General features: G+C 32.8%; 2 protein-coding genes across 2 annotated transcripts; both read right to left on the reverse strand.

Annotated features, from left to right (window-relative positions):
- Positions 1 to 95: 95 nt before the first annotated feature.
- On the reverse strand, positions 96 to 4,004 carry LOC112797008 (uncharacterized). Its single transcript, XM_025839731.3, has 5 exons — positions 3,431 to 4,004; positions 3,227 to 3,338; positions 2,282 to 2,396; positions 1,127 to 2,089; positions 96 to 644 (listed from the first exon to the last, which is right to left on the reverse strand). The coding sequence occupies exons 1-5, from the start codon at positions 3,555 to 3,557 to the stop codon at positions 438 to 440; spliced, it is 1,524 nt and encodes a 507-aa protein (XP_025695516.1). The 5' UTR covers positions 3,558 to 4,004; the 3' UTR covers positions 96 to 437.
- An 11,830-nt stretch (positions 4,005 to 15,834) lies between these two features.
- On the reverse strand, positions 15,835 to 19,242 carry LOC112797011 (protein yippee-like). The gene is made up of 5 exons (XM_025839734.3): positions 19,121 to 19,242; positions 17,496 to 17,539; positions 16,995 to 17,103; positions 16,600 to 16,655; positions 15,835 to 16,195 (listed from the first exon to the last, which is right to left on the reverse strand). The coding sequence occupies exons 1-5, from the start codon at positions 19,214 to 19,216 to the stop codon at positions 16,111 to 16,113; spliced, it is 390 nt and encodes a 129-aa protein (XP_025695519.1). The 5' UTR covers positions 19,217 to 19,242; the 3' UTR covers positions 15,835 to 16,110.
- Positions 19,243 to 20,949: the final 1,707 nt, after the last annotated feature.

Raw genomic sequence — 20,949 nt, forward strand, 5'->3', positions numbered from 1 at the left:
TTTCTTTCTGTTATAATCTCTTGATTTCTTCTTAATGTTTCTTACTTTTACAAGATTTAGAAAAGCATAATAAAAACAGATTTAATGATTTCAACTTTTGTTTTTACAAAATCTTGAAAACAAGAGATATTATTTTGTTAAAAATCAAAGAAACCATGTTCAAGTAAATTTGATCTGTTGCACTTATTTAAGCCTAAACCTGTTTTAGATTCCAACTGTGAACCTTTCAGCAGATTTAGTGTTCAATAAAACAATTGAACGAGCTCATCAATTTAAACTTTGAAGTAAAATGTCTTGTACAAACAATCCTCGTGCCACAGAGAAGAGAGGCTCAACCATTAGTACATTTGGCCAGGAACATGATTCCACAAAATGCGCTGGCGCTTGTTCTACAGCAAAGAAAATAAGATGGCAAGAGCACTTGGCGAATTTCACCTCTAGCTTCCAAAATTGCTCTCTTCAACCTCGCTTCCGTCACAAGATATCGGTTCAGAGCTCGCTGTGCTGCTTGTGGCAAGGGGAGAATCAGAAACACCAGCTGCCTTGCTCTTCAAGGAACCACCGGATCTCACGCTGTACATGGAAGAGGCTGGAATGTTTGTCACGTGTGGCCGTATATTTCCCTGAAAGCTTCGTCTTATATCCTGCCAAAAAAGAAAAGAAACCGGAGATAACTTGGTAACTGCCTTGCCTAATATGAAACAGACATAACTCAAGTAATCTTATTTACTCGTGTATTTTAGCAACACATGATTACCATATTTTCTTGCCATGTAGGAGTGAGTTACTTCTAAAGAGTGGCAAATGTTGGAAATTTATTATAATATAAACTTCTACTCTTGTCTAATTGTAATTAAAAGAAAAGACACCTATAGAGATTGTCCTCTCTATGCCCATTGATAACGACATTTTTCAATTTCTCTCTAACAGACGAGAAAAACTTCCATCATGATGAATATCTGAAAGGGGAAAGAGAGAGAAACCAATCGTGAAGTTCCCGGGTATGAAAATCACAACCTTCAAGATCCTATTTCGTTTACAGCAAAAACTCTCAATGTACTAATTTACTTCAAGGCAGTTATTCAACGACACATATGAAACAGAATGCATAAAGTTATGAACATACCATGTGCCTCATTGCCATATCCAAAGATTTCTTTGAGAGTGTAGTTCCAAATCCAGAGCTACCAGAGGAAGATTTTCCATTAGAATTGTTGTTGGCAGAGTGATGATCAACATGCTTAGGAGGTGCCAATTTTCTCATGTTCACAACTCTTTCAACCATTTTTGTCCCAATGACAACCGGGCTATCTTCGTCGCCATCAGTGAAACGAGCTCTACTCAAAGCATGCAAGGAGCTCTGACCACTATAGGCAGACCCGGTTGAAGGCCGCCCCTTGGACGGCGCGCTTGACTGCCTTCTAGGCTTTTCATTGCTGGTAGCCTCGCCAGAAGATGATGGTGGTCTGGAGCTAGGTGCTCCAGGCCTACTCCTCGTGACTGAAGCCGGCCTTTCAGGCAACGATGTTTTCAAATTCGGAGGAGCATCATGAGAAAATCCAGGCATTTGTGAAGGCTCCCAAGGTCTAGACTTAACTGATGGTGAGATACCACGCGATTGAGCTGGATTCTTTGCAGCTGCAGGGCGTGCTTTTGAAGCAGAAGAAGGCCTAGTCGGAGGAGCAGACACACCAAGTGTCCTTGATGGGGTTGATGATCTAAGATTAGGTGTTGCTGATCTTTGAGAAGCCTTAGGAGCTGTCGAAGAAGATCTTGAAGTAGGTGTTGAGGCCCTGGAAGTGGATCGGGTAGTAGGCGTGGATGATCTCAGTGATGGAGCTGCAGGCTTTGCAGATGTTAAGGTGGGCCTGGAGGAAGGTGTGGAAGGCCTAGAGGTTTTAGTAGTAGAAGGTAATGTTGACCTTCTAGAGGGCGTTGAAGACCTCGAGGAAGCCGAGGATGGAGGCCCAGATGAGGAAGGCTTTTTGTTACTAGTGGTGGAAGAACCATGCCCTGGCATTGTTACATTATTCTTAGTGACTATATTGGACTTGGTTCTTGAACTAGGTTCTACTTGGATATTAGAAACCTGTAACATGATAATAACAAGAAAGTTGCACATATCAAATCAACTAGAGAAAGAAAACAGAATGTCTCAAATATTCATAGGTGGAATTTTAAAAGATAACTTGTCAATTGAATTTGAGGTTGGTGCATCCAACCAATTGTTCTGGTTTTGCAGCATACACAAATTTAGATAGATTAAATTGTTCATACACACCCTAGGCTTTAATGCCGTTGGACGAGTTTTATGAATCTCTGCTTCGCTCTTTACTGATATATGTGGTTCCTTTTCAAGAGTTGGAAAAAGAGGAGCATCTGGCGGCGAAAGAAGCCTAAAACAGAACAAACTTCTCGTCAGAACGATGGATGCCATTGCAATGGACAAAGCTTATAATGCAACAAAAATCCAGAAAATATGACTGAGTCATATGTGATTATATTATTCAGTTTAGACAATTTCAGCATAGCAGAGAAGTCCAAATTTACATAAGAAGCAACTTGGTGTGTTGCACACAAAGAGAATACAATTGTTTTTCCACTTCTTAAGGTTTCAATTTGAAATCAGCAACAATATGAATATTTTGAAGGAGTATATTTGAAAACTAAAGCTTGATGCTAACTTAATTCTTTTGGAGGATCAGAAAAGGTACCAGAATCAACTTTGATGTTAAAATTAGAAATCGGAAATTTCAAGTTATACCAACACCCAATCATATATTTTCATGTAGACAAAAGTAGTTAACTTTCCTTAACAATGTATGAGCCATTCATCATGCTTGAATAATGATAAGAACAAAGACAATTAAGGTTCAAAGCATAAAAAGATATCTCAAGTGGGGACTGCTCAAAAACAAAAACAAAAAGAAGAAAACAATCATACACTTTTATCATTCTAAAAGCCAACTTATGAAATAATTATCTGCAATTTTTATATACTTCTCATCTCATTATCTTAACTACTTTCGACTAAACTAGCACACCATTTTGATTTACTATCAGTTCCACACCAGATCAGCTATAAAAATAGTGGCCCACAAGAAAATTAAGGTTTAATTAAAATTCCCTTTTGAATCCAATTATAGTAATCTACAAGATCTAGATACTCTCATAAGAGTATGACTCAAATTAAACAATTAACAAAAAGTTTAAAAGACCCAATTACCAATCATAATCAGACTTATCATTCTCCGAATTCAAGAACTCTTCAACCCCAGTCTTCCTAGGAGGCACTGAAGATACGATCTTAGAAATGGTAGAGTTCTCTCTATTGGATTCTGCAGTGAACAACAGCATAAGCTCACATAATAAAGCACCATGAAAAAAGAAAAGGGGCGTGAAGAAAAAGATAAAAGAAAAAGAAACATACCCAAATTGGACAAATCAAGTTCCTCAGAGTCTTGGAGAAAGAGCAGGTTGTTCTTCTCATTCTCCTTCTCCTTCCTCCTCATCTCAAGGAACAAGGCAAGTTCCTCGTCTCTCTCCTTCATCACCATCACCTCAGCTTCTAGAAGCCTCTTCTGATGTTAAAAACAAGAACTCAGAAGATCACACCTTTGATTATCCCCTCAAGCACCAAGTTCCAAAGTTGAACTCTTTCAATCAGAACGATGAGCCAAAAGGGTATCACAAGGATCTAAGAATGAATGGATATGGTGTCAACACAAGTTGCCTTCAAAGTTCCAATAAGCTAAGAAACTCAGCAAGAGAGAGAGGTGAATCAATCAATCAATCAATCATTCAGATCACATGTACAAGGTAGATTGGTGTGATGTGCTTTGAATGTGCTCGAAGATTTTGATCTTATGTTTGCTATGACAATGTTGGAAGCTGCGGTGGTGGTGGTTATTGCTGCGTGCAACTTTGTCCGTAGTTGACTGTTTGGCATTCAGATGTTTGAAAATGGAAGACATAGACCAAAGATAAAAAAACAACACTAGACTAGATTTGAATTCAATTTATGCGGTTTATTTAATTGTTCTGCTGACATTATTATTTATTACATTAAAAAATTCGAAATGGGTTTTCTCTTAATCTTCCTAAATCTATAATATTGGAATTTGAATTGGCATTAGAGTTGCTCCACATGTTTTAAGTTTAATGAAGTTGCCCCCTATTCGGGTAGAAATTTTTTTCTCTTTCCTATTATAAGGTATGTTTATATAATTTTTAGAATCGTGAGAGCTATACACAAAAAAATCAACCATCAAATTGACTATTAATAATATAAAATATGGGATAAAATATTTGAATAAATTAAAAGGGAGTCAAATATTACTAATATTATCTAAAGCAAGAAATGGTATCTGAATCACCCAAAAGCCTTATTTATATATATATCGAATTAGAATAATTCGATTTGCAATTTTTATTAGTAAATCGAATTAAACTAAGTAGAATTATTAGACCGCATATAAATCGAATTAGACAATTTTGATTTACAGATGAATCAAGTAAATCAAAATAGACTAGTCAGATTTATGCATGGGTGGTTTGACTCCAAGTAAATTGAATTAGGCTATTCCGATTTATCTTGTTAGAGATCAAAACACATAAATCGAATTAGTTCAAGTAGATTTGCTATTGTTTTAGCAACATATTTAAATGGAGGCAGAGTAATTCGATTTAGAAGGGAGCAAATGTGTATAAATAGTTGTGGAATGTGAATTCTCCATCATAGTGAGCCTCACAATGGCTAGTGATAAGAGATTTTTTGTTTTGGTGCACTATAGAGAGTCGATTAAGAAAAAAAATGCGTTCTAAAATTTAGTTTACGGATAAGGATCCGCTTAGCATTTTCATTAGAGTTTCGACGAGTTTCACCGAGTTTAAGGATAATATAATCCAAAAACTAGGTCTACAAAGCTTGAAACGGGTGGAGAAGTTATTTTACAGAATTCTGATCTTGATTTTGCGGGATGATGTGAAGTATGATTCGTTTGTCATAGGCAGTGATGAAGATTTGGAAGTGTTGTTCCATTGTCATCGGTAATTTTCGGAGGTAAGTACCCCCTGAGCTGTTGACAAAGCTTGTAGATGTGGTCTCTAAATGAGGAGGTTCTAATTGGAGGAGCTTTAAAGGTCCTACCAACTTAATAGCATTCTTGATGGCTACACGGCATAGGCACCTGTATAACCAATACAGAGCGGTAAATTTTCAACTATAACTGTCCATGTCCTCTAACCTCACCATGTATGAAAGCCACCTGATATGCATACGAGTACCGGACTTGTTGTCGAAGATCTGCGTTGATAGTAGCATCATAATGTACACTCTAGTGTACCTCCGGACTGTTTCCTTGCCTACCCCCTCTGGAAGGTGACTGAAGGTCTGCTGCATCCAAGTGCACTTCACAATGAACTTGTCGATGTAGTCAGGTGGCGGCATCACACCTAACAACTCCTGAAACCTCGCCCACACCGGCCGTCCTCCCTCGATGTATGTCTCAAAGTCTGTCAAACATCCACTGACATAGTGACCGTCGATTGGGAGCCCTAGCTGATAGGCCACATTCTGTAACGTAACTGTGCACTCACCGAACGGCAGATGAAAAGTATGAGTCTTTGGACACCATCTCTCACAAATTCAATGACTAACGGCTCATCCAACTTGAACCAGTGATCATTAAGCCTCATGAGATGGGCCAGCCGAGCTATCTGGACATATGGCATGATCCTATCATTTAACGGCATACCGTCTGCCTCCTCATACTCGAGATGCAGCAATGGACTGCATGACATCAAAAAAATACTCTTATAATCCCAAAATTTTACAAAAAAATAACTTATTTAAAACGGATTTTTTTAATTGTCTTTTTACTTTAACCATATACTTCTATTAAATTCTTAGAATCCCTTATCTAACATCTATTTTTTATTAGTATACTTTAACACTCTACTATCTTTCTAGCTAATTATATTATCCCTCGTCGAGATTTACAGATTCTATTAATTATAATATTCACCTTCTAAACAGTTTAATATCAGTAAATGACTTCTAACACATTGTGACCACTAAATCAAACCTCTAACTACTACTACAAGTTTACACCTTTTAATCATGTTGATAAATAAGATCTAATCGATTTAATCAAAACTAACACATAGGATTTTTCTTACATAAAATAAAACGTTTCATTGTACTAATATCAGCGTGCACACTACCAACGATATGTGCGATTTCATCTAAGCGGTAAATCTGAGTCGGGTCGTCTTCCATTATGCTAGGCAGCATTGCTTTCTCTGGGTTTGGTGGGGTATGGGTTGGTAAAATGTAATTCGAATGAAGTAGATTCAAATTATATAGAATCAGGCTCTATGTAAATCGAAATAGGTGAATTAGATTTAGTGTGAGTAGAGGGTCTTATATAAATTGAATTAGATTGGTTAGATATATTATTGGGTAAATCGAAACCACCTATTTTGAACTACTATGGACACAAAACTATGGACTAATTCAAATCAGCCTAATTCAAATTAATATGGGTTTCAAAATCGTGTGCTAAATCTACTTAACCATTCGAACTATATATAGTTAAAGCTGTCCTAATAAATCTATTCTACCTAATTCGATTTACATAGAAAAAATCTTTGGGTGATCCACTAATCATTTCTTGCTTTGGGTGATGTTAGTAATTTTTGCATGCAATTGGATGATCTAAGTATTTTACCTTAAATATATATATTAAAAATAAATTAAACTATATATATTTATATAAAAATACATAATAATTAATTTAATAGTTAATTTTTGTGTATATATAATTTTTTTATAGTTTTTATCTCTCTATATCTATCTATCTCTATCTCTCTCTCTCTCTCTCTCTCTATATATATATATATATATATAAAAGGAAAAGTCTAAGGCCAGCAACTTTATTAAATTTTGGTCAGTATGTAATCATCAAAAGAAAAGTGAGTAATCCCACACCATTGAATAAAATCTCACACCATTAAAAACATCATTAATAACTACTTGATAACAACAAATCACAAATATTACTGACCCCTAGCACTCCTCATAATTTAAGTATTTAGGCTGAATTTACCTTTTACTCCTCTCACCTTAAATGTTTATTTAGTACACAATACTGTAAATTAATTAATAGAGATATGGATACTTGAAAAGATAGTATGATATCCTAAATAATATGAAATATAAGGTACTTGAAATGTTCAAAATTCTTAATATATTGAGGTAGATAGGACATATCTAGAATTCTCACCTTCAAGAATTCTTTGTGATGGTAGATAGGACATATCTAGAAAAGAAAAATAAATATCCAAGTTCAAACTTTGAATAAGATAACTATTTAAAGAACTTTGAATTGCAACACAAAATTATGCCTAAAAATAATAATGATATGGAAATAATGCATATAAAAAGCCTCGGTCACGCTTTTGGTATGAAACTCTACATCGCATTTATTTCTTGTCCCTGTTTGCATTTACGGTATAAATTTCAAATGAGCTCAATCATGACGCAAATCACCCATCATATTCTTCCACTTTTGACCATGTAACTCTCAAACTCGAATGCATATAGTACTAGATTTAATAGCTCTATTCCCTTTTTAGGTGCTCGGATTTGCCAATTCACCATGATCAAAAAAGGTGAAAATGGGAGCACCATATGGTCCATTATCTTTTTTTCTTATAAGGATTTAGTTAATTTATTAAGATGTTAAAATATTTATGCAATTGAGATTTTGATTGAGCGGTTATATATGGTGTTTCTTAATATGTTAGCACCTAAATTTGAATCTTGATGGTGGCCAAAAAATAGATAGAACATTTAAATATGTGTATAAATGTGTGGTGTGTGAGAATATATTATCTAATGCTTAAGATTGGAAATTATTCAATCTATCCGATTAAATATATATATAGTATAAAAATAGTAATATTTTCTAACATAGGTGACTTAATAGTTAATTCTTTAAGCACTCCTTGGCAAAATTAAAAAAAAAATCTGTTAAGAAAATGAACATTAAAATGTTCAAAGAATTTAACAATTGTTAAGTTTTATATTAATAAAATCATTAACAAGTAATCTAAATTAAACCTAAAAAACTTAAGAAATTAATTACTAAATTGGTTTATTTAATTAATTAATACTTTAAAGATATTAGTTGAGGAATTAAATTGAAAACTTAAATAATTTCCATTTGTAAATTTTTTTAAACAGTATTGTTAGAAATACTCTAATTTAATTCTTTTCATAAAAAAATTCTAATTTAATTGGTAGTACATGAAAAAGAAATTGAAAAACAAATCAGCCATATTATTCTTACATTATTAAATGTAGAAAAACATTCTCAGCATTCATACACCTGCACAACATCACATGCAGCACCAACCAATGAAATGGCCAAACAAAATTTGAGTAAACAAATTGCATCCATTAATTTAATTTGATTATCAAACAAACATAAAATAGAATCATTCAATTTCCATAGTTAATGTTTGATAATGAAATTTAAAGGCAGAGGTGCAATTAGGAGTTAGCAATTGGCATTGGCATATTTCCAAAAGGGTGATGAGTCAAACACTCAAACATGAAACGTGGGCTGTTGGATTCCTCGAGATGTAGGAAAGGGTAAAATCGAACGGCTGTAATTAAGTGAGAGATGATGGGGCCTCGTGTATCGTGCGGTTCAAAATTTGGATTGGAGGAAAGACGCTCCTATCTGATTCGTGCGGGTCCCACTTCTGAGGGCGATTAAACTTTGGGAACAAAATATTTAGCATTTATGATTGGTGGCTTAACTGCTGATCCACCATAGCGCCCCTGACCCCCCACCCACATCAACACCGCCAGGCCCCGGTTACACCCACCCATAATAAATCGATGAATTTTCCTTCTTTTATTTTCCTTAAATGAACAGTCCAATTATGGAAATGAAATTTTTTTATTTTCTCATTTTAGTGATTTTGTCAAGTATATTTTTTTATATATTTTCTAGACAAATGCTTAAAAATCAATAATTTAAAGTAAAAAAAAAAGTTTGATTATTCTACAAATTTTTATAGTTTTATCGAATTTTTAATTAAGTATCTATACTTTTTTTAATTGAATTTCTATACTATATAATTTTTTTCAATTTAGTCCCTACCGTGAAAAAAATATTTGAAATAACAGAATATTCTATTAAAAAAATAAATATTCTCACCATTAGAGTAGGAGACCTAATTGAGAACATCTCCATATTTCGAAAATTCCAAAAAAACTGTCATTTTGTCCCACACTCACACAGCCCTATCCCTAAGTTCTTTGTTAAGCTCCCACAAGATCCATTGCACGGTCCTATCTCACTATGTCTCCTCCGCTCGGCGTCCATTGCGTGCTCGTTGTCCCTCGCGTACTCATCACCTTCTGCTTCGTATTCTGCTCATCTGCCATCACTGCACCCAACGCCTGGTGTGCTTCATTGCTCGCGTCTCGCCGCGCCGCGCTTCCGTCCCTCCCTTGCTACTTGAAGTGCTGCTCGTCGTCCACATTCTGCCTCTAGAATAATAGGTGATAATTTATGTTTTTTTTTTTTCAAGATTGATTCCTTGATGTTATTGATATGAATTTTATTGTTGATTGGTTCATAAGCTGATTAAAAATAAATATTGTAGTGGTTGAATTCATATGTTGAATTGGTTTTCTAAATTAGTTTATGAATATAAATATGAATATGCAGGAGTTTTGTTAATTGTTGAATCGGTTTCAGTGACTGTTGTCTTGTGTATACATAAGAAATTGTTATTGTCGTATAAGGAGCACGCGTAAATTTTTATACAATTTTAACTCATATATTCCATTGATTAATTGATATGAGTGGTTCATTTTATTTAGTTAGTTTCTCTTTTGGGTTGGGGGGGGGGGGGAAAGAGAGGGGAGAGGGAGAAGGGGATGGTCGGGTTACTCCATTTTGAATTATGAATTCAAAATGAGGTAAAGAACACTTTTTTATGTTATTTTCTTTTTTTATTAAGAAGCATGGTCAACTAGTGTCAGTTTTTATTCGGACTCTTCAAGATAAAAGTTGGGTAGATGAACTACGGATCTTAAGCTACAAAAGGCTTGTTAGGTTTATAGATGGCCAGGTATTTGACAACCTTTCTAATTTTTCAGTATTGAGTTCAGTTAGGTTATTATACGAGAGTTTTGCGACCACCTTACGACCACTTCTGAGGATACGTCATCTTAAGTAATTTTTTAGAGTTCTTTTTCATTTGTTTTTTTTAGGTTTTAATCAAAATTCTTATGTTTTCTAATGGAATTTTATAAATAATCAAGTATTTGGAGTTCGGTTAGTGTTTTTGTGTTTTCAAGAGTTTTTTTCTCAAAATAAGCAAGAATTGAAGCTTTTTGACAAGAAAACACATATACGATTCAAGGATAGTTCAACTGGACCCAAACTGAATGCCCAAGCATTCAAACAAAAACGTATGGCAGTCGTCCTCATCCCAACATGGACACCCAATAGCTGCACAAGCAAGTCCGGCATGGCGGCATCCCCCTCATGTGATCTTGCACGCCTAACGGCCAAAGTCACAAGCCCGACGTGCCTTCCTTCTTGACACCCACGCCCAGCTTCTCTCAACACAAGCCCCGCGTCCCTCTCCCTGTAGAGTGCAATTGGGTCACACACTCAAAAAGAGGGGATCCTAAACCCCCACCATCTCGCTGGAGGCGATTTTACAATACCAGGAAGAGCAAAGAAGGGGATCCTGACCTTCCACCATCTCACTGGGGTCGCACTTTCGAGAAAGAGTTCTCAAGATGAAATAATCATGCCCAAATTAGTTTTTTATAATCAAAATATATTTTCATAACCAAAATATGCTTCTTTAAACTTATCTCCACTATACTCCGATATGTCTTCTTTAATCCACCAAATACATTCCACAAAACATTCTAGCTAATCCACCCACAATACTCTATAGTCCTAAGTCATCGGTTCTAAATTCATAACAAAAAATATTATTTTTATTTCACTCAATACTCTCTCGCTCATCCCAAAGCCTAATCACTAGCTAGAAAAATCTTAAATAGTGTTTACAGAGGTTTAGAATGCTAGAAAAATGTTTTAAAACACATAAATACATTTTCTGCAAAACAAGATGCATGTCATGCGTATGCATGCCTTCTGCATACGCATGTATTGTTAAATTTTTCATAGTCGCGTACGCGAGACACCTCCGCGTACGCGACCATTCATGGCGGAAGGTTTGCTCACATACGCAAGCCATATGCCGCATATGCGAGAGTTCAAAACTTGCCCTTTTCGCATACGCATGCCCTCTGCATATGCATGAGTGCTGGACAGAGCCAGTTTCTCATGTACGCATGGCCTCCGCATACGCATGAACATGGGTTTGTTCCAAAAAGCTGTTAAGCTAAAAAAATTAGTTTTTTTCACCAAACTGCAAACGCGCATAACGTTTTCGTTAAAAAAAATTTTCAGTCTGTTCTTTGAAAGTTATAAACTTCACGAATCTAATTTTTATTTAAAATAAGTTTCACCAAATTTAGAAGTCCGGAAGCCAAGTTATGACCCATCAAAGTTGGTCAAAAATTGGTTTTTACCAAAAATTACAAACCCTCTAGTTTTCCAAAACTCATAATTCAAACCAAAATTATTCACAACCAAATCAATATCAGCACAACCATACCAAATTCAATCCTTCAACACCTAACAAGTATCATTTTCAAATTATCAACCCATTTAAACCCAAGTCTAAACTCTCACTTTCAAACCAATTCAATCCACCATTCAAATCCCAACCAAAATTTTCCATCAATCATCATTAAAAATCAAATTCATCATCATTCAATAACATCACAATTATTATTCATCACATCTAATTTTACTTTATCAACTTCAATTAACAATTTTACTTACAAAAACCACTAACTTCATAAGTTACACATTCAACACCAAATTTAACAATTTTCGTTCATAAATTAACCAATTCATATAATTCAAATCTATTTTAAAGGTTACTGACCTGTGTTCACACAGCATTATATATTAACTATAAGAAATCGAAACCATATTTTGGCTGGTTTCTCCCCAAGTTCAAACACTACCGAAAACCTCTTTTCCACAAGCCTTCGAGTTTTTAATAGTCCTAACCACCAAGGCTCCAATTCAAGCGCTCAAGTACACCAATTTGACTTCAATTCACATGTATTCAATCTAATTTCATACAATTTCATCATAATCAATACTAGGGTTTACTACTTCACTAATTCACAAGAGTTAGAGTTTTCTTACCTTATCCATGGAAGATTGGGATGAAACCTAATGATTATCCAATACTAGATTACACCTAAACAATTAAAATCATGAAAATCTCTCAATACCCATAACTAAAATGCGAAAACAGAATGGAAGAGAGAATTGGATAAGAAAAATAAAGTGCCTTACTGCTTTGTTCAAATAAAATTGAAGAGCTCAGCGAGACGAATGCATGGCCGCAAACAGTGCGACGATTGGAGCTCCGAATTAAAAATTATGGACAAAAGAAGATTGAATTGGAAAATGGAAGTTAGGTTCTTCCGTTCCTTCTTCAACTCAGCGTGAATCATAAAGAAGAAAGGGGAAGGAGTGGCTGATTTTAGCTTATATATGTTGAGCCTTGGGTCCGGTTCAATCAGTTTAACATGTTGGCCTAATTTCGGGCAAAAAATATTTAAAATTAGTGTTTAAATTCGTATTTTAAATACTTTTACTTATTATAAAATTTATTTCTTAATTTCTTTAACTCATAATTAATTTATTAGTTAATTATTTATTAATTTATTAGATTTTATATTGAGGCCGTGTAGGATTAAGGTTGACATTTTATAAATCCGCGAATAAAATAGGCTTAAATAGTTTCATTGAAAAAATTAACCCACGAGTAGAATTAGAATTGAACCTAAACTCTATCCTACTTTACTCATTGCCATCTTTATTTGCACACAATATTTTTCAAAAGTTTTTATTTACTACTGAGTCTCAGTCAAATTTAAAATTCAGATACGACGCCAAAACCTCAATCGCACATTAAAGTTTATGAAAGAACCCAAGCCAAAATATATGACCAACACCTGTAAAGAATAAACTGCCAAATAGAACAATATAAAAGTGTATGAAAAACAATCTATTAAAGCACTATATTATAAAGAAGAAGAAAAAGGGCTCCATGTAATTATGTAAGTTTTGTCTTGATAGTTGTATTATACTTAAAAGTTCCATAATTTTTTCTTTTTTTATCTAAATTTTGTAACTTTTTATAGTTTGAGTTTTGATCCTTTTCCATTTCTTTGCTACAACAAATATATAGTTGAGTTTTAATTCTTTAGGAGTCTAAAACCAGAAGAAATTAAACCGTTAGAGATTTATCATATATATAAACTAAAGATTGAAATTTCATTTACATGTTATTGGAACCAAAAGTTAGGATATTGTATTTACATAAAATGAATGTATTAAGAAAAAAAAAAGAAAAGATAAATATAATTGAGTTTAATTTTAATCATCGAGAAAGTGTATTTTTTACACATCGTCCAATGAATCGTATCCGTTCTTTTAAATGACTATTTATGCTATCAATATAAATAGTAATGTTATGCATTCAAGTCTTTTTAATAACTAAATCCAACCAAATTGGTTCAAACTCAACAAAAACCAACTTTATTATTAGCACGTGTAAACACGCTACCTTTTCATATCCCGCATTTCTTCCTCACGTTCTTCTTTTTTTTTGCGCTCTTCTTCTTCTCCTCCGTGCTTCTTCTTCTTTATATATTTTCTTATTATCGTCATTCTTTTATTGCTTTGTTATTGTTGTATTCTTTTTTTCTTCCTTCTCTTGGTGATTTTTGCAGCATTATGTATGTCTTTTTCTTTGTTTGATTTTTTTTCTCTTTTTCTTATTTTTATTCTTGTTATAAAGGTAAAACAAAAGAATTATGAGAAATTAAAACAAAAAAATATGATGATGATAACAAAGAAGAAGAAGATGAAGAATTTAAAGTTATGTAAAATTTATCAGAAAATAAAATTGAAATTTTTTTTACTGTGACAAAAATTTTTTGAATTGCACTTATTTGATTGAATTATTGCCATAAACAAAAATAGTACCGAAATTTTATAATTTTAACATTGAACTTTTATTACAAAACACAGAAATTTCTTTTTTAATGCTGTATTTTTTTTTTTTTGCTTCTTATTCTTCTTTTTTTTCTTTTCTTTTGCTTTTACATCTTTTAGGAGTATTGCTTCTCATATTAGAGTTAAATAAACATGTATTATAATCTTATTTAGTTGAATGAAAATAGATTCACACTTATTGAATTAAATTCTTGCTAGAAATAAAAATAACATTGAAATTTATTTAAAGAGATATCGAAACTTCGGTGTCAAAACTAAGATATATATATGTTATTGTTAAGAAATTTTGGTGTTATTTTTCTGATAAATTATGCATAATTCAAAACTCTTTCTCTTCCTCCTCCTTATCTTCTGCTCTTACTTCTTCTTTTTCATCTTTTTTTCTTTATCTTTTTCTTATTTTATTTTTCATAATTCTTTTTATTTTACTCTCTAACATAATGATGATGGAGGAGGAGGAAAAGGAAGGAGGAGGAAGAGGAGGAGGTGGCGACAACGGCGGTAGTGACAACAACGATGATAATGAAAGAGAAAGATGAAAAAAAAAAAGAGAAAAAGAAGAAGACGAAGTAACGGTGTACAGAACAGGAAGAAGAAGAAAAAGAAGACGAAGCAGCAGTGTACAGAACAAGAAGAAGAAGTGCGTGTGAATACGATAAACTGTTATACAACTTAGTTGGACTTGGTTGAGTAAATCACTTGGTTGTAGAGTATTTTTTGCAATGTAAAATATAATTATTTTACTGATGTGTCATTATGTAATTAAATATACATGTAAAATAATTTACACTATCAGAACATCAAAATTAAATTTGATGTAATCTGTAATGTTAACTGTATATTTATTTTTATTGAATATGCCCCGGCTTAAAATGACAAAAATACAAAATGTGCCCCTGTTTATTTGCACATGGCCATGTCATCATGCTAAAAAGAAACTACCTACGGACATTCTTGGAGGGAGAATGGCTCTTGGTCCTGTCAACCAATGTTTCGTTTTTATTCTTTTTCTGGCGTTGGGTTTATCTTCTGTGCTTTGCATTATGTCACAAATAAGGAAGATGGATGAACTATGTAGAGCTCAATTCTAACTATCGTAATACGCTAGAAGCGTATATTTTCTCCAAGAAAATCATTAGAGGAAAAGGGAAAAATCGTCATCATAATTGTTTGGTGTAAGGACAAAAGACAACTAGTGATGAACAAGTTTTGTGTTTGAAATGGAAATGATAAACCACAACTTTCTTCTGCATCCTCTCTCTGCTGTCAATCTACAAAATTACTACTAGTTTTTGTTGTAATCCAACAGTGATTATTTAATATTAACTAGCATTTATAGTAGCAATCCAGGACATTAAAATTACCTCTCCATGAAAACCAGAGACTATAGAATACGGAAAAAGATTGACAACCAACATCCTTTCCTTTTCTTTCTCTTAATCTTGCTCATTCACTACTTTGTTGGCTAATATTTTGTTAAAAATAAGTTGGTGTCTTAGCAAAACCGAATATAATATAAAGCTTGTGCTAACATATTTCAAATATTTTTCTTTGATAAATGCATTACAACAAAATTGGAAACTTCAAGCTTTGGCTTTTCAAGGGAAAAACATCGTTAGTGTTTGCACTAAGGCTTACTTTCTATACCGAATCTGATTAATCAAATCATATAAATAGTTCACTAGTTTCATACAATTCCAACATTTTGGCCTAGTTGATTTTGAATTAAGGGTAAGGGAACTATTGTAACCTTTAATGCATTGTAATAAGGGAACTATTGTAACCTTTAGTGCATTGTAAGTGTATACTAATAGCTGAAGTATAACATATTTTAACAGGAAGAAGCATAGAGAATGTACAGTTTCAAAATGAGATTAGATCCTAAATGAGCAAATCAAACATCATCAACATCACTTCCAACAGCATTTGGTTCTGGAGCTTCCATGTAGAGGCTGCCATCAGGTCCCAACACCTTAAACCTACTCACAATAACAAATCGCAAATCTCGTTAAAAAATACTGGCCACCGACCATTACCAGATCCTCACTGCCACTTATTCTCGTTTGAAAAACAAATAAACTAAATGGTAAATTACATTAATCTCCACTGAAATTAAGTGGTTCTACTCCCGGCATCCCTTGATATGTCATGCAGACATTGACCTCTTCTCATGTTTATAAGGGAGGTTAGTGTCACATTTTATACACTATAAGGGTGCCAAGTGTCAATATAACCCAAATTTCAAGGAGTTTAGTGTACACTTCTATGAATAGAGCAGTTGTTATCTGTAACACTGCCTAAGCACAAGAGAGGTTATTGAAATTTACCCTGAATATAAAGATAAAACATAAAAGCTATAAATGCAGATTAACTAACTAGTCACCTTTCAAGGATAAACTTTCCTTCTTTATACTGTTGAGATTTCTCACAAGCAGACTCCTGAAGTGAAATGAGATAGAAAGTTAGTCTATTTTGAAGAATAACTTATATAAGCCTTCGTAAAGAAACTTCTAGAAAGTAACATATCAATAAGTAATTCTATATTTAAATGCTGACTGATGACTAATAGAAGTACTTACTTTGAATGTTTTAAAAGGTTCTTTTTGAGGAGTAATAAGTTATCTAAACAGATAAAGAAAAAAGTAGGCAATGTGATTTTCAACTTGCAAAAAGCAGTAGTGTTATCTGATGAGTCTATGTTATAAACAGCATTTGCAAATGTCAACAGCATCTAAACAACTAAATCGCGAGCAACAGGCCATAAAAATTGGTCCTTACATATTTCCATCCAACAATGGATCCACATGCAACACAGAATATGTCAACAACAGTGTGCACTCCAGTAATCAGATTTCGTTCTTCTTTCTCTCCAACGGTAACATTTACACTGTCATAAGATGGAATAACAAGTTATTTCAATTACTGAATGCTATTACACAACAAAGTCTTGTACTCATCATGATTTTTCATCCAGTACCAAGTGCATTACTAAAGCATTCAAGATATTGAAAGCATTGAAGTGTAAGTTATTCTCTGTGAAATCACCACTTTTAAAGGAATGTACTCGTTGATAGATATGAAAATTTGTATTAGACCTAGAAGAGTGAACTTACTCAATTGCATGATATGTACTAGGCTATATATTTGACAATTATTATTTTTATTCTGATGTTTATTGTTAATTTAGTTAAATATTTATGCAACAGTATCAAAAAATTCTGCAATGGCACTAGAGATGCTTATTTTAATTTTGTAATGAGAAGGTCAAATGAAACTTACACTTTATCAAAGAGATAAGCTTTCCCATGCCTGGACTGGAAAGACTAAAAAATAAATAATAAACAAGAAAACCGGGTTAGTTTAGATTGCACTGTACAATTAAGATGCATATGCAAAATGCAACACAGGGAAGGTAATCATACTCAAAATTCTCTATTTATTTAGTAACACATAACCACGTCAATGTCAAAATAGCCAACCTGATGTCAATCAGGTGCCATGATCAAGGAATAGAAAACTTCCAACTTTTAGTGGTCAACAAGTTTCCAGTGAGGACATTTTATGTTGCTTTGTTCATATATAAGTATATAACCAATCAAGATAATATGGCCCAACAGACTCAATATTGATGACATTTGAATCCAATTTTAGAGATAAAACCCATACAACAACAACAAAGTCTTGTTTCACTAGGTGGAGTTGGCTATATGAATCAAACGATGTCATTGCGTCAAGTCATGGATTATTTCTAAAGTCAACCCATTTATGTTTAGATCTCTCAAACAAATTCATCAGGCATAAATGGCTTCGCAGAGCTAACCAGAAGTGGGCATATTTAAATCTGGATGAAATTTTAATTATAAAATTTGATAAGGAAAAAAAACATCTTTTTAAGTCTGTTAAGACGTATATTCTATTTGAACAAATCTTTCAAACACTTCATCTCCAAACTGGACCATTTTACTTTCTGATTTATTTACTTATTGGGATAATGCCATGTCCTGTATATGCATATTCTACACCACTACTTATATGCCTATCCCCATTACAATCTGTCTCAGGAATTAAAAAAAAATATAGTCATTGAATTGAGAGAATCACCAGGATGAGAAACATTTTTGCTTAGAAACACTAGGTACTCAATGTGAATATAACAGAACCACAATGCCTACAACATGGCTTAAAAAAAATGAGGAAGCCATACTTTAGTGCTCCCATACACATTTGTAACTAGTCCAAAACCTTTCCAAGGAATTACGTAATTATAGTGAATAGAATGTCAATGCGAAAAAGTGAAACACAACTATGGAGGTATGAATGACTTGACACCAAAAATATAGCAGCACACAGAAATTCAAAATCTTATACATTTAACAACCAAAACAAAATATCAATAATAGTTGAACATCATGTAGAGTCCACAAGTTAGTATCGACATGTTTAACCCAAACACGATCCTATCTAAAAATGCCACTGCTTCATATATGTATGTGTTCCAGAAACAATTCCTCTTAAGCTCCATCAATTTCTCACTTCATGTCGATCCTATATTCTATTTGGCCCCTCTGGGTTAATCAGATTCCCATCATCATGATCAACCAGTAATGGGGCATGATGGTTAAAATTGTGTTTGCAACCATAGACAACGATTTTGCTGCCTTAGCAACACTCTTGCACAATTAATGGTAATCACAGTAATCACAAAAGCAAATATACCCACTATTTTAAACGATCATCACAAAAGGCATTATTATATCACATAATTCTCCAACAAAAACCCAGACATTAAGATATCATCAAATTGTACATTCAGCCATTCAGGCATAAAGATATCATCACACAAATGTATGAGAGGAAAAAGAAAAGGAAAATAATAACAACACAATAAACAATTAAAAATAAACCTTGGAAATGATATCATGAGCAAGGGCAAAATGTGTTTGGCAGTGCTTGCAGCTATAGAAGTTCCCTTCAAGACTAACCAAAAATAGCCTTCCCATGTCTTCTCCCTTACCTTAACACCAATCTATCAACTTGAAACACAGCCATAGAAAGAAGGAAAAGGAAAAATCACAAACACAGAAAAGGAAATCAGAAAGCCAAAAAGAACCGTACGACAAATTAAAAATAGAATAAAATAATGCCATGTAAATGGGAAAATACCAATTCGGTGAAAATGCTGGGAATAATAATGTTAATGAGAGAATGATTACCGAGAAAAGATGAAGAAGATAGAGAGTTATATCAGTGAGAGAAGACAGAATGGTAGCGCATTGTGAATGTGATGAATGGAATTGGAATGGGTTCTGTGAAAGTGAAATTTGGAGTGGGTTTGTTTTGTTAATTGGAAATTAGAATGTGAATGTGAATCGCGAAATGAAATCGAAGGGGCGTGTGGGAGTGATGATGATAATCAATAAAAAGTTTGCCGTTCCTTGTTTCTATGCATACATGTCATGTCACCCTTCTCTCTGTCTTTTTTCTGTGTAAGGCGCCGGATTGCTCCTAACATAACTTGTTATGCAAGCCACTCTTAGAGACTCAATTCAGAATATAACCCTTAAACAAGGTTGAAAATGTTACAACTTCCACGGTTCCTTCGCATAACCATTCGTATTAAATTATTAAAAAATATAACTGAATATACGAAAATGCGCCTGAATTCGCCGATTTAATTGAGATTTGAGAGCATAAAACTAAAAAGAATGTAGTTTTTTTTTATCTTCCCTTATTAAAGTCTTATGTGTATTTTTAATAAGACTAAATCATAATTCTTTTAATTAAAAAACACACAGAAGTAATTTTGATGTGCTAGAAATTAAAAATTTTAAGTTATTATTTATATTTAAATATATCATTTATTAAACTTTAAATTTTATATATAATAATAATTTATTCAGCAATTATTACAATAAATAAAAAACCATTATATATAAATCTAGGGACAAATTTACTTGAAAACTTATAACTTGTGAGGACAAGTGCTCTTATTATAATTTAAAATATTTTTTAGTAATACATAAAAATAATATTTATTTGGCTCTATTAAATAATTAAATTTAATCCCATTATATTAAATTATTATATAATCAGTTAAGATTTAAAAGAATATTATTTATTTATTGGTATTTTTTCTACAGAAATTAACTTTGGACAAATTTATTATTCACATCAAACTAAATAATTATCACATATTTATTATCATATATGTGTATGTAATTTGACTAAATACAGAACTTTTTTTGTATTAATCTATACCCGCATAAATTACGTACACATAAATTCATTTAGTACGATTTACTAAATATTCTCAAAAAAATTCTGTCAAATAATAAGTTTATCTTTAGATTGACTCATTATTTCCATGAAAATTTGAGAATTATATCTATTTATTATTGTATATATTTTCTATTAATTGGTCAAATGCTAACATTCTTTTAGACCGATTAGTAGCTGCATAATTAAATAGAAAATAAATATAAGATTCAATGATTATTATTTGGTCAAACAAAAAAATTTTTTTAGACCGATTATTATCCGCATAAATAATAAGTATTGATTCATTCTTAATCACCCAGTCACCGTAAATATAAGCATGTAATTCAGTCAAATATATACTATTTGGGCTGACTAATATTCGCATAAATTATATATTACTATATTTTTTATATTTTAAAATAAATTAATTTTTACAAAAAAATATTATTTTAGTAGTATAATATTTAATCAATTT

This window comes from Arachis hypogaea, chromosome 4, assembly GCF_003086295.3.
Source record: "Arachis hypogaea cultivar Tifrunner chromosome 4, arahy.Tifrunner.gnm2.J5K5, whole genome shotgun sequence".
In the NCBI taxonomy this organism is placed as follows: domain Eukaryota; kingdom Viridiplantae; phylum Streptophyta; class Magnoliopsida; order Fabales; family Fabaceae; genus Arachis; species Arachis hypogaea.